This window comes from Lathyrus oleraceus, chromosome 2, assembly GCF_024323335.1.
Source record: "Lathyrus oleraceus cultivar Zhongwan6 chromosome 2, CAAS_Psat_ZW6_1.0, whole genome shotgun sequence".
Classification (NCBI taxonomy): Eukaryota; Viridiplantae; Streptophyta; class Magnoliopsida; order Fabales; family Fabaceae; genus Lathyrus; species Lathyrus oleraceus.
Window position 1 is genome coordinate 321451296 of NC_066580.1, and position 17025 is coordinate 321468320.

Genomic DNA, 17025 nt, shown 5'->3' on the forward strand with positions numbered 1-17025 from the left:
AGTAATAATTATAAAAATAATTAATAATTCTGAAAATGGATGAAAGTGAGTCATTGTAATTCCTTAAACATTATGTCTTGGTATTATTTTAGGTAGTTGGTTCCATGCATGCATAGATTCATGTTCGTGTACGGTTGGGTTTGTTAAGCAGACAAGTGTTACTCTTTTTCTTTTGTCTCTTCTCTCCTACAATTTGGGATTACCACGCAAACTAATTTAATTAGGTATTTATTAAATAAGTAAGCTTAAATTATTTCCTTATAAGAAAGGAAAAAAATGAAAACAAAGAAACTGTGAATTATAAACTGGCCCGTTCTGAATTTTTTTGGACAGATAATTTGAGAGACCCATTTTCTTTTGTTTTTTACTATAGTGCTTCAATTAATTAAATATTAATATTTTTAATTAATTGAATGAGTAAATTACATCTGTTTTTTCTACAACATAGACATATTAAATTCTCCACACTTTTTAGTGATTTTTTTAAAATAATCATTTTTTAAATTTAAATTTTAAAATAATTTATTTTTTAAAATAATTATCGAAATAATCACATTTTATTACGTATGCGTCAGTTGAACTGGCGCATCTGAATTCCAATGAACACATGCGCCACTTGGTAGGACAAGTGGGTGCATGCATGCCTTGCAAATTTCCAAATGAGCATAGGTGCCATTTGGTTGGGTGCATGCATGCCTTGAAGCCACATGCATTGACATATGCATACACTACATCAGTCTATGCTTCATCATGTGGTGCATGCACTATATATATATATATATATATATATATATATATATATATATATATATATATATATATATATATATATATATATATATATATATATATATATATATATATATATTTACATTTTATATCTATAAATAATTAAATTAAAGATTTAAATAAAAAATAATATTATAATATAAAGTTAAAATACATAACAATTGACAAGAAGATTAATGACCCGCCCGATTGAAATGCCCCATGTTTCACATCCAGGTGCGTTAGTCTGTCTTCGAGGTCTCCCACGATTTTCCTGAGGTGTTTAGGGTCTTTGAGTGCTGACATGATGCAATGATTGCTAGTCTGAAGGTCCGGTGGAAGGTCTAGCGGTATTTGATAGATTTGTCATCATTTCTCCCCAATAGCTGGGGGATTGTCGCCAACGGTGCTTCCGTAATTGAGCTCGGTGCCCATATTATCGTAGTTGGATCGTTGTAGTTGGGTGGATTGTGGACGGTATGGTTGCCCAAATTGGGACATTGAATCATTTTGGAAACGAAGCAATGATTCCCGTAGTGTACTAAAGTCAAACAATGATTGGGTGTTATGGCGATGAGATGTTTATGTGTTCATTGGTGGGGGGCTACGATGGCATAACGCTGAATCGCTGCACGTTGCTCCTCAGTCTAACTTATGTTTGATCTCAGACTGACACCCTTCAATAGTGAGTGCCTACAAAAACATTGATAATGGTTGGCAGGATCCTCTTTCAATGCATGTCAACTGCGTTGGAAATATTGCTCAAAATTTCATGCAGGAGATCAAAGACAAAATGTTGCGAAAGAAGGTTGCCAATGCAGAGTATGCATTAATAGAACCTTCTTTCAAACATTACCGCGAAGACATCAGATTGTCAAACGCATATGCAGTAAGGTGGATCAACAATATTCCATTGGAGAAGTGGACTAGGGCATACGACAACGGTCAACAATGAGGCCACATGACAACAAATCTTATGGAATCAATAAAATCTGTCTTCAAAGGCATCTGAAACCTACCTATAACCGCCTTAGTGCAAGTAACCTATTTCAGGCTAGGGGCGCTGTTTGAGACCATACGTTCCAAATGAAGTTCAGTGTTACAATCTGGGGTAGTTATTCAGTGATGTTTCAGTGAAATTCATTAAAGAGGAAGTTTTCAAAGTTAACACACATGTGGTCACGGTGTTTGATCGTACTAAAGTTTGGTACAGTGTTGCTGAGTCCATGGATCACAATGAAGGCATGCCGAGAGGACACTATCGAGTGGAACTAGATAGAGGTTGGTGCAACCGCGGAAAGTTCCAAGTCTTTCATATGTCTTTGCAATGTTTACAAAATTAGCTTTTCAGTGGTAGCAAGAGAGGATTACTGGCTTGCATATCAAGGGGACATTCTTTGGCACAATGAAATAATGCGAAGAAAGAAAAAGGGTCGCCCAAACAACACCCGTATTCGAACCGAAATGGATACGGAGAACAAAATGGTTAGATTATGTAGTTCATGTCGCTAGCACGGTCATAATCGTACTAATTGTTCCAGTGTTGAAACAAGCACAACAAGATAATTTTAATTGTAACTCTTTTGCTATATATTAAAAATAACATTCATTTCATATGATAACTTTGCAAGGAAATACCATCAGAAACAAATACAACACATAAACAACAACACAATAAACTACAACAAATAAAATATCATCACTAACAAATACAACACATAAACAACATAACTATGCGATTACAACAACATGATTATGCAATTACAACCATCAAAACAATTTTGTAAGGAGAATACATCATCCTGTGAACGTCTCTGTCAGTCTTAATATCCATCCAGAAATGAACTTCTCCATTTTGGTTGAACGTCACATCAAGCCATTGAATTCTTCTGATCCTTTCACCATCTGCAATGTCTCAATCTAACCAAAGGTTCAAGGTCATGTTAAGATGTTCGGACGTATCTATATTCCAAAGTCGGATCTTTATCGGAGGTTGCACTGCTGAAAAGATTAAATCATAATTTCTCCTGTGAATATATGAATTTACAGACATTTTAAAGAACTTTTTTTTGAAAGAGATTGAAGGAAAATGGAAGGAAAATGGAAGGAGGATAAGAAGATGTGTGAAACATTATGGGAGAAATATTGTGTATTTATAGATGAGTGAACATGCATGCATCATTGCTTTGGACGCACACACACATGACTAAATGCATGTGCCAATACATGTGGCACCTTCACATGCATGCGCCGTTGCATGTAGCGTCTTCACATGCATGGCCTAATGCATGCGCCAATGGCTTGGGCGTCTCCTGTTGAATGGAAAATAGATGTGCCAGTTTAACTAGCGGATAAGTCATGAAAGGTGGTTATTTTCGTAATTATTTTGAAAAATATGTTATTTTAGAATTAAAATTTAAAAATATGGTTATTTAAAAAAATCCTGTTTAGTTAAAATATGCATTCCAGGTTTATGATGTTATTTTGTAATAACAAATTGGTCATCAATATTGCACATAATTTGATTTAACATGACACGATAAAATACATTGAGATTGACCTATATTTCATCAAAGAAAAGTTGAACTGTGAATTGATAACTACCGCCTATATACCTTCTGGCAATTGACATATGTGTTAACAAAGAGTTTACGAACAAAAGGATTCAACCAACTTACTTGCAAGCGTGAAATAATTAATATTCATTCATTATCGTAAATATTAGCCGGTCCTTAGTAACATTTATAGTTATTTTATTTTATTTTATTAGTATGAATCTCATTTCATTTATTTCTATTTAACCTAGTTTATTCTCCTATGGCAAATTAGAAATTTGAAATATATTAAAATTCTTTTTCTATCATTCATATTTTTCTATCTACTTAAGTGCCTTTTATAAATGACAAAACTGTAAAGACTTCTACAAGATTGGTGAAAAAAACAAATGTAAGTTGAAAGTGTAACGTGAGAATGTCCCACATTAATTAAAAAAGTGGAGATTGAACACTTTATAAATGAATGAATCCACACACCTGTCACCTTAAGATTTTGGATGAAAATATGGTGTGTCTCTCACAAGGTGTGTTGCTCATAAAGAAAGACCCCAATGTTAAAAATGCTTTCTCTTGTTGACCCCCCAAATTTTCAGATTGAGCCTAACTCATCTCTACAAAACAGGTATGTAGGGTGGCGATTTCCCAACACAACGAAGGTGTTGGAGGTTTCGATGAAGATAAGCCAAATGTCGCAATTAAGGTGACTACGGGGACCGTAATGAAGGCATAAATTCCAACGCACCCCCTCATGCTTGAGCCTCAATGAGCCCGAAGCATTGACGATGTAGGAAGTCTAACAAGTGATCTAGGATATGCTCTATCGCAATTAAGGTGACTAGGGGAGGACCACAATGAAGGAGGAAATTACAACGCACCCCTCACGCTTGAGCCTCAATGAGCCCGAAGCATGGACGATGGGGGAAACCCAACAAGTGATTTAGAATAGGCATTGATACCATCTTAGAATTTGCGGGTTGAGCCTAATTCATCCCTACAAAATTGGCATGTAGGGTGAGGATTGTACCTCCTTATAAGCACAACACATGTCATATCTCTTATCAATGTGGGACTAAATCCACCTCTTCAAACCCAACACAATGAAGGCGTTAGAGGCTACAATGAAGGCAAGCCAAATGCCACAATAAAGACGAATAAGGGCGGACCACAATGAAGGCGGAAATTCCAACAAGATTTAAAAGTGAATAACACTCCATAAATGAGGTGTTACCGGTTTAAGGTCGGAACATTAGCGTTGTATGTGAGAATCAAGAGCCTAAGCCACACATGAGTTGAAGAAATTATTCAAAAGCATATATCCAGTAGTTTCGTGTATTTCAATTTCATCATTCTCCTTTTGATTTTGGATTAAACAAGAGTTTGATACTAATGAATAAAATATGAGTGAACACAATTAGATTCATTCGAAATATGCATATTCATTTCATTATTATTATCATTCGAAAACAAACATGTTTTACAAGTGAGTAGTACTTAACAAACAAAAAAGATTACAAATGAAAATGATTGAACAGTCTAACGATCACCGGTGTGATTAGCCTTTTTATCCACCCATAGGCTGGGGTCATCATGCTTGCAAAAGTTGATGTGATAGTCCCTAAGGAGGTTCCCCTTCAGGCTCTTCCAACAAATGCAACCTCTTTGGATTTATCCTTACTTCCACTTGACTGGTTATGGCATTACATATGCGCCCACATGTGAGGGCATGGGATTATTTAGTATGTCCAGGTCGTTTTGTGTGAACGTATTGATCAGGTCTTGTACTTTGTGATTTAGGGTTCTACAATTCTCAATTGTGTTCCTGGGTGCCCCTGAGTGGAACTCACATTTAGCATTCATGTTATATCCCTGAGGAAAAGGTGTTAGAGGAGACTCAAGTTCCCTTGATTGAACCAATGAGCTATTGAGCAAATGAGGGAGTAGTTGACTGTAAGGCATAGGAATTGGGTCGAACTTTCTCTCTGACCTCCTTGGTCTTTGCTGGCCTTATTGAGCATATGAGTTTTGCTGCTGATTTGGATACTAATTATGATTATGCGCTTGTTTCCTCTGTCTTGGTCGGAGAATTGGCAATGGTTGTTGGAAGGGAAACCTTAGTAGTCTAGGTTATGGATAATATCCATGAAGTATCCCATGATCTGAGGTGAAACCAGATAGATGCAAAGGAGTGAGCATCTCTGCTGCGGAAATTGGTGTGAGCTTGCCTTCCTTTTTCAATAATGCTTGCAGGATTCCCATAACCAGACTCATATGAGTTTTCAGTTGGTTGACCTCCTCCCTCAATAATTCCTGGTCTCGCTGAAGTTCGTCCATAATAATTTGAGACATGCTTCCAATTCTAAGCGTGTGTCGAGTAATCAACTAGTTGGTTATAGACGAAAGGTGATATGCATTTTTTTGTTTGGTGGGAAAATATGCATGCATGTTGACGAATGCATGAAGAATGCAGTGTCATGTCGTATATGAATATAGTGTAATGTTATGAAATATATTTTTTAGGTTCGAAGGATGCATGAAGAATGTAGTGCCATGTTGTATATGGATATAATGTAATGTTATGAAATATATTTTTTAGGTTCAAAGTAGGGGTGTTCATGGGTGCGGGTCGACCCACGAACCCGTTGACCTAACCCAATCCAACCCATAAATTATCCAAACTCATTCATTTACGGGTATATCCAACTCAACCCATAAGAACCCGTATAGTTTTGGTTCAGGTATCGGGTTTGAGTTTTGTAACCCGCAGACCCATAGACCCAACCCATTGATGTGTCTTTAGTAATTTCTTATTATTTTAAATAAAAATATAAAATTAACATCTCACTAATAACCATAATTATCCCCAAAAAGATTATTCTCCACCAATAATACTACTAGCCCAATGAGTTTACATAATTATAAGATTAAATGTTGTTTCTTATTTTCTTTTGTATCATTTCCAACTTATGTATTTTATGGAAATAACGTGTCTTGTTAAACTTTATACTATTATAAAGTGTTATGTCGTACTGATGAATTTAATTAGATATTATATGATGTGTTTCATTGAATTTTAGTGTTATAAATGAGTAGGATTGTATTGAGTTGTGTTACATTTTTTTTAAAACCGACAAAAAGAATCAGACAAAAATATATTTTTCATTTGAAACACAACCCGCGAACCCAACCCATTAATGAGCGGGTCGGTTTGGGTCGGTTTTGACAATAAAGTTACGGGTTGGACGACGGACTCAACCAATTGAAGTTTGAACGGGTTGGGTAACAGGTTAAGGCAAACCCGGTTCAACCCAACCCGCGTACACTCCCTAGTTTGAAGGATGCAATGGTATGCAATATATTAGGTTCCAAGGTTCAGTATATTCTAGATAAACCTGATATGATTCTCAAAGTAAGTTGAACTTTTCATGTTCAAAGGTTCAACGTTACTTCTGAATAAACTGTATATGATTCTCGAGGTAGGTAGAGTTTTAAGTTTCCTGCAAAAATCCATATCCCTTCACAGGTAGGTTCTAAAGCTTTATGAAGGTTCTTAGAGTCACGAATCCTAGTATGAGAATCTTGTTACCGTTACAAAATGACTTGTGGACCAACGATACCCTCAATAGGATCTACTCTAAGTGAGGTTAAACCTCGACATCAAAAGCCACTGGTTTACTAAAGGTCCCAAAAGTCGCATATCCCTCTCTGAAAGTATTGTCGTCACAGTAAAATAACTTACGAGCCAATAATACTTCTTGAGGAATCTACTATAGGCGAAGTTTTCATACCGGCCCATCAAGATAACTACGTCCGATAAGTCAGTACTACGCAACCACCATTCTATCTTAGATGTTCTCTCAAAGCCAGTGGGTAGTGGTCTTATCACTCAATAGTATCATGAAACCTAACCCACAATATAGAATACAACAGATATATCCAAAATATATGAAATGTAAAAAGCAATAAATGCAATAAAAAAAAGCAAGTAAAGCAATAAAGATAAACACACAAAGCACACAAAGAAAACAAACAAAATTGGGCTTGACTCGCTTAGAAAAATCTCAACAAAGCCGCCAGCTGTCGTGCTGCGAAAAATACAGAAAAAGAAGATGGTATTCGCAACTAAATTCAAGTTCAGGAGTTGATTATTTAAGTGGAAGCTATTAGCACCCCTCACATCCGTTGTACTCAACAAAAATCGTTTTGATTGTTTTGCGCAGATGAATTTTATTATCTAAAGGTTACTTGCGATTGATTTTAATTAAGAGAAAAAATAAGTTTTTGATTAATGTGCTCGTCAATATTTCTGAATCCTGTACCTATATGTTCTCATAGTCCAATGAGAAAATCAGAGCTTCGTAGTTTTTGGGGTAGAAAATAAGTGTTTGTTGGTTGTTTTTACTGAACGATGTTAACGTTCACGTTGTAGCAGTTAAATATTGCTTGTTTACTTGCGATGGGAGGTTTAAGTGTTGTTTTTATTGCGGTAGAACGAAAATAACATGTCCTTTATGAAAAGGTTTTTTAATGCCCTATGGCGAAAAAATTGAATTTGATTGGTTGTGAATGATTTTAAGTGAGAGACAAGTATCAGACCACAAGCTAAGCACGACCGATAATCCAAGTTCTCGGGAGCTAAAAGGATAAGTGCATCCTAACCTCTCTTTTTCATCCCAAAAGTTTTTGTTTATGAAATTTGTGAGGCAAGTTTAATCGTTGATACTTAAAGGGAGACAAACATCTACCCACAAGCTAAGTACGACCGACAATCAGAATACTTGGGAGCTGAAAGGAGAAATGCATCCTGACCTATCTTTTTCATCCCGAAAGGACCAAACTCATTTGTTTTTAAGTGTTTTGAATGGAAGACAAGTATTGAGCCACAAGTTAAACATGACGGACAACCTAAGTACTTGAGAAAAGTTGTGGACAAGTACATACACCCCATCCTTTTTCATAAGGTTTATTGTAAAACTATTTTTGAAAATGACGGACAACCTAAGTACTTGAGAAAAGTTGTGGACAAGTACATACACCCCATCCTTTTTCATAAGGTTTATTGTAAAACTATTTTTGAAAATGACTTGACGTTGAATCAAGTGTTTAAAGTTGGTTATGACAATTGTGTGAATTTAATGGAAGAGGTACTTAACGTTGGATCAAGCACTTGTGTTGCATTCAAATAAGTTTGATTTGGAAAACACTTGACGTCGGAGCAAGTTAATTTTTTTATTTTAAAAAAGGTTATTTTTAGGTCCTTTTTTATTATTTCCAAATTAACGGAAGAAATATGAAAAACGATAAAATGGAAAGCGATAAAATTGTTGCATGAATAATAGGGTACATTTTCCCCAAATGGAGGATAATTGATACACCATACAAAATTAAACCACAAATACATATGAATCATTCACGAAATAAAAATAAATCATTCAAGAAACAATCCACAATCATAATTCATGAATTTAAAAATGCAATCAAAAGTAAAGAAAAGAACCTAATCTCTAACTAAGATTCTAATGAGAAATTAATCCTCAAGTTTATCAATTCGTACATCAAAGAAAATGATCAAGATTAAGGCCATGAATAAAAGAAAATAACCAAGATTAAAAAGCTATGATCAACCCTAATCCTAATTAATCTTCTCAATATTAGTATGTCCAAGATTAATTTGTTAAAAAAACCTTAAAAAATATTTAATCAAGCTAAACGAAATTAACTAACAAAGCGATTAATACCAGTTTTAATTAATTAAGCAATTAGTATAAGAAAGAAATTATTTTTGCAAAAAAATGAAATTAAATGATATTAACTAAATCATTAAAAATCTTACCCCTTTTTATATGTTGAAAATGATAATTTGGATTTTTACTTAATCTGATAACCAATCACATGGGTAAGTTTATATTAAATTAAAAAAATTAAACTAATAATTAATATAGAAAAAGAAAGAAAGGAAAACAAGTAACACTAAAACAGCGTAGCAGTACTGAGAGACTCGGCATCGTGTTCTAATAATCGCTTTTCAAAGGAAAATAGATTTTCAAACGTGATTTCCATGGATTTAGCTCGTCAATCTTTGGCACGCAAATTACGGAACGGAAACAACCGTTGCTCATGAACACAACCGCTCATCTCTCATTCGAATTTACGATACAGTTTTCATTTTGAATTCGGTTCAGCTTATGCATGGTTTCAAGTCAGAATTTGTTTCGATTCTAATTTGATTCAGTTTCAAGATAAAGGGGAGTTGAAGGAACATAGAGCAAAACTGGTGGTTTGGAGTGCTTACCAACGGAGGGGAGATTTTCTCCGGTCAGTTTTCTATTTCCGGCTTCGACGAGTAGTTCAGCTTCCTCTGCAAGATATTTATCACATACAGACTCGTCACTTGAAATTCCTTCTGCCTCAACCAATATTTCCCTCTCAAAAAGATCACCGCTCAAAAGAATACGACTAGCCTGCAACGTTCTCCAAATGCTAAGACTCATGAGACAGAAGACTACATTATCATGCACCCGATTGAGAAGTTTCTTTGTGCTCATCTGTTTCTCTTGATCTTCTATGCTTCTACAAATGGTTTCTATGCAATGGCATTTAATCTCTTCAATTTTCAGGTACAAGCTAGATTCCATATTTGCAGTCAAACAATGATATATCTGAATTGCGGCTGTGGTAACAAAAGATTCCAATGTCGTGTCTTCGAGACTATTGATACTTTTCAGTAGACTTGTTGCAGTAGAACCGTCTCTGATGCTTGACGCGCCAAAGTTGTGGCGAAAGTTGAAACAAGTCAATGGTTGTGTCGCCATCATACGAAAGACGACCTTTCATACTGACAAAGTCTGACCCTTAAAAAACTGATCAACCATTTCAACATGGACAGTTATTGTTTGATATCAGTATGAGATAATTTCCATTTGTCAGATTTAATTCATGTGGACACCTATCTGACACGCCACTTGATGCTTATGAACTCATTCCTACCATCTCTTTGGAAACCTGACTCATGTTATAATGGTTATGGCTATGGCTGTTTGGAACGACCAAATAACATGGCGCGAGAATTCCCGACGACTAGCTTGAAGAGTTTTGGCACTGAGATGACAGCAGAGATAGAGAGCATCAACCTTTGATTTCAAGGACAAACACAACTTCGACAAGTCTTTTGCTTCAACAATTTTTCTGGCAACATGCTGCCACAGGGTCTTGAATTGTTTTTCATGCAAATTAGACTTTATGACATAACTTTTTGTGGCATCATGATGACAAAGATTCTGCTTTGTGTTTTAGGGTCTTTGGCAACACTCATTGTCTATTGTTTCATGGCTATCTTGAAGTTCATTGCAGAATGTCACTGAGTATGAAGTGTTATTCTAATTAAAGAGTTTTTCATAAAAAACTCAGGAGTACCAAGCCGAGGATAGTAAACGACATAAAACGGTTGCATATTGACACCAAGTTTTACTGCTTCAATAACATCTTCAGCCTTCACTTTCCCAATTCCCATCACCTTATCACTTATTCTCAATTCATTTCCTTTATCATTTTTTTTTTAGTTTATCGTCTTTCTCTTCTGCAAATGAGGTAAGTTCTACGTATGATGGTACAAGATGAATCCCAAATTCATTACCACGTTTTCTCTTTGATGAAGGGTTAAATCTAAAGTCGTTTCGTCTTTTAGACCTTTGAATTCCAATATGAAGATCGCCGTTTTCATATCTCACAAACACAAATGAATCCCCCAGAACAAGTTGCTTGTTGGTTACAAAATCACTTCACCTAGTTATTAAAAGATGTCGCTTTGGTATGCTTGCATAAAAATGTTTGAATTTCCACATTTCGCCATGCACATCCAAGGGATATATGTCCTGAGAAGGAAGCTGATCTGAATAGTCTAATGGGGAAAAACATTTTTGCATAATACTTAGGACAAGAGAATGCACCACCATTGTTTAAATTAGATTGTGTCAAGGTTTTTGTATAAGATTGATATCCATTCTTTGTTACAGACATATCATTGATACCACCAATAGTGTCATCATCAAAACTATCGTTACTTATATGCAGAGGAATAAGTGTGAGTTTTACATACACCTCATTTGTCTTAGGGTCATCCCTGTAATAGATACCTGCAACTCTACATGGAATTTAGGGAGGAATTTTAAAGTCAGCAGGAAAATGGGCAGGTTGATATGCATGCTCGACATGACTTTGAGGGAAGTAGAAGATATTAGAGTTAAAATGTGGAATTTGAACCATTCCTCCAACAACGACATGACATAGTTGAGGATCTACATCTTTGTTTTTGTTAAGAGTCCCACATCATATAATATATGGTCTGAACATGTGTTTATAAGCGGAGTCAATCCTCACCCTACAAAACCGATTTTGTAGGGTTGAGTTAGGCCCAACCACATTTCTTAACATGATATCAAGAGTCTCGTTTATGATTTGGTGGGCCACCTACTATGGTGTCCGCTATCGGGACACCCACCATTTATTTCCATGCTCCAATTGTCTAGTCCTGGGCATGAGGGGTGTGTTAAGAGTCCCACTGTTAGCTCCCAATTTTGACGCCCATATAAATTAAGAGAATAAAGTTTTCTGTGAAGATGTTTCGACAAAATTGTGCGTTTGAAGTTCTAGTCGAAGATGCCTTGGTACAAGGGTAAATATGTTGCATGGACATAAGAATATTTTTAAGTAGTTTAAGATGTTTTTTCGACAGAGGCGTCACCAGTTGTGGTTTGACGAGAGATTCAGATTCAAATAAAGAAGAGAACTTTTGTTCTTATCTAAACTGTTGAAAATACACGTGGAGCATAGTGGATAGTTACGTGCATGCAAAACGTCACTTGTCTTGATTTGGTGGAAAGACCGTTAGAAGCGGTCACTTAGATTAGTATAAATTAGAGGTCTTAATGTTAGGATCGGTGTGTGTTCAAGTGTGTATAAAATCTGTCAATTTTACCCAAGTATCCGTGTGCAGAGAAAGAGTAAATTGAGAAATGTACGTTTGATGTTATACCATTGTTTTACTTGATGTAATTTAATCAGTTATTTATTTCCAGAATTGCACTTTTACCCATAAGTTTATCTTTGCTTCCATTTATTTTCGATTTACAGCATTCTTTTTGCCCTCTTTCACTTTATATTTTCATTAAAAATCTTTTAACAAACCATTGTTGGTATGAACACTGTCGAAGTGTTTATGTTCATTAGAATTTACCTTTAAAAACGGTTAGCACATGTCCTAGGATCAGTCTAATCGATCCTGTAAGTAACCAAATCTAGTAATTTGAAAGATCAGCGGTTGTTTACCAATTTTCACGGTAAATAAATTGGCACGCCCAGTGGAACAGTGCTAACACTTGAAAAAAGTAAATTTTTCTTCATTTATTCTAATTCTGGTCTTTTAATCATTTTTCTCTTTTGAAAAAAATCGTTGTATGTTATTAAGAAATGGTAAAGTAGCCACAACCAACGAAGATAGATCTAGGAGAATGGCGAACTCAAATGCACCAAGTAACCAAAATCCTCAAAATCCAAACAATAATGTACCACCCCTTTCTTCTTCGACAGGGGCAAACACGACCACAATGCCCGCTTCTGAACCGGTACCACCTATGGCAAGTTTGATCCCTAGACATTCGATTGCCCTTACTGAACCCATTTTGACTTACATTGGGTCAAGGGGACCTCCTAACACTCCCTCACCAATTGGGAATGTCCCAAACAGGCCTTTAGTACCCCCGTGTTTCTCTATGCCTTTTAGTGGTCGAGAACAACCTTATGGAATGCCAACTTCAGTAATGGCAAGCTTACATAATGTTGCTTCGACATTTTCAGAATCAGTGGTTAACATAACCTCCCCATTACAAGGGTTAGGATTTGGGGTTAACGTGGGTCAAAATAACTAATCTTTAGGCTTGGTATACCAAACACAAATGCCTAACCTTACCAATGATTCCGCAGTGGTGTGAAGGCAGTAGATGGAAGAAAGCAACCATGATATGGTCCAAATGCTTACCGAAATATTGACCATCTTATTGAATCCCTTGATTCAAAATACGACCCAATCGAATCAGCAGATTACAACGCAGATGACGCGAATGGCTGACTTCTTGGGTGTACCACAGCCCCATCGTCACTCTTCAAGGGATGGGATAAGGTAAAACCAAGGGGTAACCTTTAAAGAAGACCCTACTATTAACCAAATTCCACAAAACCAACTGCCACCAGAGATGGTAAATCAGGGGGTAGGAGTTGAACCTCCTAGGGTTGAACCACAAATCCCCAGGGAGAGAGCACCAAGGATAGTAATGGTAAATAGAAACCAAAATGTTGATGATGTCATACAACAAATTTGACATGATGATATGGCAGCAGATAATAATCTATCAGTTATGGTCGAAAGGATTATGGCACTAAATGGGGTGAATTTTGGAATTCGAAGGCCAAATTATACATCATATTTGTCGGAATATATCCTACAGACAGATATACCCCCTAGAACAAAAATTCTCAAATTTACTAAGTTTTCTGGGGATACCATTGAATCCACTGTCGAACATGTAGCTAGGTATATAATAGAGGTAGGATACATTTCGAACAACGAAAACCTTATGGTAAAGTACTTTCCAAGTTCTCTCACGAAGAATGCCTTCACATGGTTCACAACCTTGCCACAAAATTCGATCCACACTTGGAATCAGTTGGAAAGAATGTTCCATGAGCAGTTTTACATGGGGTAAACCAAGATAAGTCTGAAGGAATTGGACAGTAAACGGAAATTTACTAAGTCAATTGATGATTATCTAAATATATTTTTATTGCTTAAAGCTAGGTGTTTTACACAGGTAACGAAGTGTGAGTTGGTCGAAATGGTCGTTGAGGGCCTTGACTATTCTATCAGGAAAAAGTTAGACACTCGGTATTTGAGAGATATGGCCCATCGACAGTTAGAATGCTTGAAGGAAGAAAAGGCTAGAGCAAACAAGAGTAAAAGAGTAGCCTACATCGAATTCATTAATGATGATGAAGGATCCAATAATGAGCCTTTAGACTTCGGTGAAAATGAGATTGACCTTGCTGAGTTGAAACAAGGGTCACCTTACTCTTGTAAGGTCTTGGCCTCGTCGAATGGGAAAAACCCTATTGAACCAGAAAAGAATGATAAATTTCCTATGAAAACTTACACATTCAACGTTACAAAATGTGACGAAATCTTCGATTTGTTAGTTAAGGATGGTCAAATGATAATGCCTTCTGGCGCTAAAATGCCTCCTTTGGAATAAAGAAAGAAAAAAGGGTCTTGTAAGTACCATAATTTTTGGTTCATAAAACGTCTCAATATTTTCTTTTCAGGGATCTTGTTCAGCTATCCAGGAAGGAAGACTCAAATTCGGGGACAAACCCAGAAGCCAAATGAAGATTGACTCTGATCCGCTGCAAATGGCCAATGCTCACTACACGGAGCCAGATGAAGTCAATATGGTCAAAGTTACTGAAGACTTTGTCAACAAAGCTGTCAGGGTTAGGGTCTCTGAGCACCTCGACCAGGAATTCCTCAAAAACTTTGTTCAGGAAGTTGCTTAAAGCTTCACACGCGGAACCACTTATGGTTTCGACACCGGAGTCACTGAGGATTCCAACTTGATGATAGTAACCAAAGAAATTGTTGATAGTTTCAAACGAATTGATAAGGCTACTGAGGTCCTTCAACTGAAATTCCAGAATTTAGACACCACCGAAGATGTCGACATGGAGGTCAACATGGTCAAAATCTCCCAAGAAACCTCCATGGATGTTGACTACGAGTGTCGACAAGAATAGTAGAATAAAGTGGTCTTCCCAAAAGAAGAGGAGACTCTGATGGATTTCCTTCATAGATGCTAAAGAAAAAAATCAGAAGTTATGTTGTGCCCTCGTTGCAACGCCGTGTTCGACAAACAAGTGGCTCACAATCTCGAAGGAGTTAGGAGGGAAAAAGACCAAGGGTGCCAGAGGGGCCCTAAGGATCAACAGGCTTTTGAGCCCAGAAGGGTCTTCGACCCAAGAAGGTATTTTGATCCAAACAGAACTTTGGTGAGGCTAGAGGAAACAAAATGAAGGGTTCATGCTGCCAAACCTATCTCCTTCAAGCCCAACGTGAGGCTTCAAATGGAAAATGGGTGAAGCCAGTTGAGGGCAGAAAACGTGGCCAGGGAAAATGGCAGAACTTCGAAGTAGATAGAGATTCGTCATTGGCATACCGTAAGGAATTCCAGGCTACCAGAAAAACATCCCACATCTCTAAAAACTACAAAAGGAAAAGTCCCATGACAAGGTCCTAGTGGAAAAGAGAACAGAGAAGGAGGAAAGCACAGAAGTAAGCTGATGAAAAGGAAAAAACTGAATCCAGCACCAATGTGCCTGCCAGAAAGAAGGAGGGAAAGGAAATAAGTCTTGTCAAAGGAAAGTTTAACACTCCCGCAGAGGCGGCCAAAGAGAAATATGATCGAATGGTAGCAGAATACGAAATGCTAACGAATGACTTCGACTCTGGGTCAGAGCCTTCACTGAATATCTTAGTTGGTGTGGTATTAGTGTTGCCCAGAGAATTCGACCAGATAACAGAGGCCGAAGACACTGACAACATCACAAAAAGGGAAATGCCCACTCACAAACCAATGTGTTATTATGTAATGAACAATGGTTGCATAGAGGAGAAAAATGCTTTCTTCGAAAGACCAGATGAGGCAATGAAGAGTCATCTTAAGCCTCTATTTATTACTGGGAAGGTCGAAGACGTTCCAATTAACAGATCTTGGTAGATTGCGGCGCAACGGTGAATCTGATGACGCATCACATGTTGAGGAAAATAGGCAAATATGACACAGATGCCAAGCCCCACAAATGGTGCTTTCCAACTACAAAGGAAAGGTGGGTACTACCCTTGGAGTAATCCAAGTCGAGTTAACAGTGGGAACTGTCACTAGATCAATAATGTTTATGATTGTGGAGACAAAGGCCAACTATAACTTGCTACTTGGACGCGAATGGATACATGGAGTTGGAGTTGTACCATCCTCCATGCACCAAAGAATCATCATATGGTGCCCCGACGGTATTGTGGAGAACATAGAAGCAGACTGGGGCTACTTCAAGACTCCTATCAATCATGTCGATAGGCGCCAGTTCGATAAACATTTGGCCAACATTGCTCCATGCGATCCGGCCAGTTTTGCATTCACTCTAGACTATAATGCCTATTGTTCTTTGTATCTACACCCCTTAAATGGTTTTCAATGGGATCGTGAAGTAGTGGGCGAAGATGATTTTGGGTACATAGGAACGTCAAGAATCGACCCAATAGGTCAGGGAAGCGAATTCAGTGACGATGACTGAGTTCAAAGCGCTAAAAAGGATTTCGGCTTATATAGCCGAAAACGAACAACAATTGGCCTTGGAGGCTGAAATCAAAAACATGATTGTCGAAGCCAATAAGGAATTTCACCAAGAAGGTCCTGGAAAGGACTTTGATCCAGAACCACCTGATAAGGTTCAAGACGAAGATCAAGTCCAGAGGCTCGACGCTATCTATGATGAAGAGCCTTTGGGATTTGAGAAGGATCCGCTGGCAACAAATATCAAGATGCTGGCACAAGATCCACTTGAGGAAATAGACTTGGTTGAAGGGTTACCAAAAAGGCCAACCTAT

At 37.1% G+C, this 17025-nt stretch overlaps 1 protein-coding gene across 1 annotated transcript; it reads left to right on the forward strand.

Moving 5' to 3' along the window:
* The first annotated feature begins 13702 nt into the window (after positions 1–13702).
* LOC127123057 (uncharacterized) lies at positions 13703–14620 on the forward strand. Its single transcript, XM_051053318.1, has 2 exons — positions 13703–14073; positions 14170–14620. Exons 1-2 carry the CDS (start codon positions 13703–13705, stop codon positions 14618–14620), a joined length of 822 nt encoding a protein of 273 aa, XP_050909275.1.
* Positions 14621–17025: the final 2405 nt, after the last annotated feature.

Coding starts and splice junctions, on each gene's coding strand:
- LOC127123057 (XM_051053318.1), top strand. CDS start 13,703: ATGGCAGCAGATAATAATCTATCAGTTATGGTCGAAAGGATTATGGCA. Junction 14,074..14,169: donor CATGAGCAGTTTTACATGGG/GTAAACCAAGAT, acceptor GCTTAAAGCTAG/GTGTTTTACACAGGTAACGA.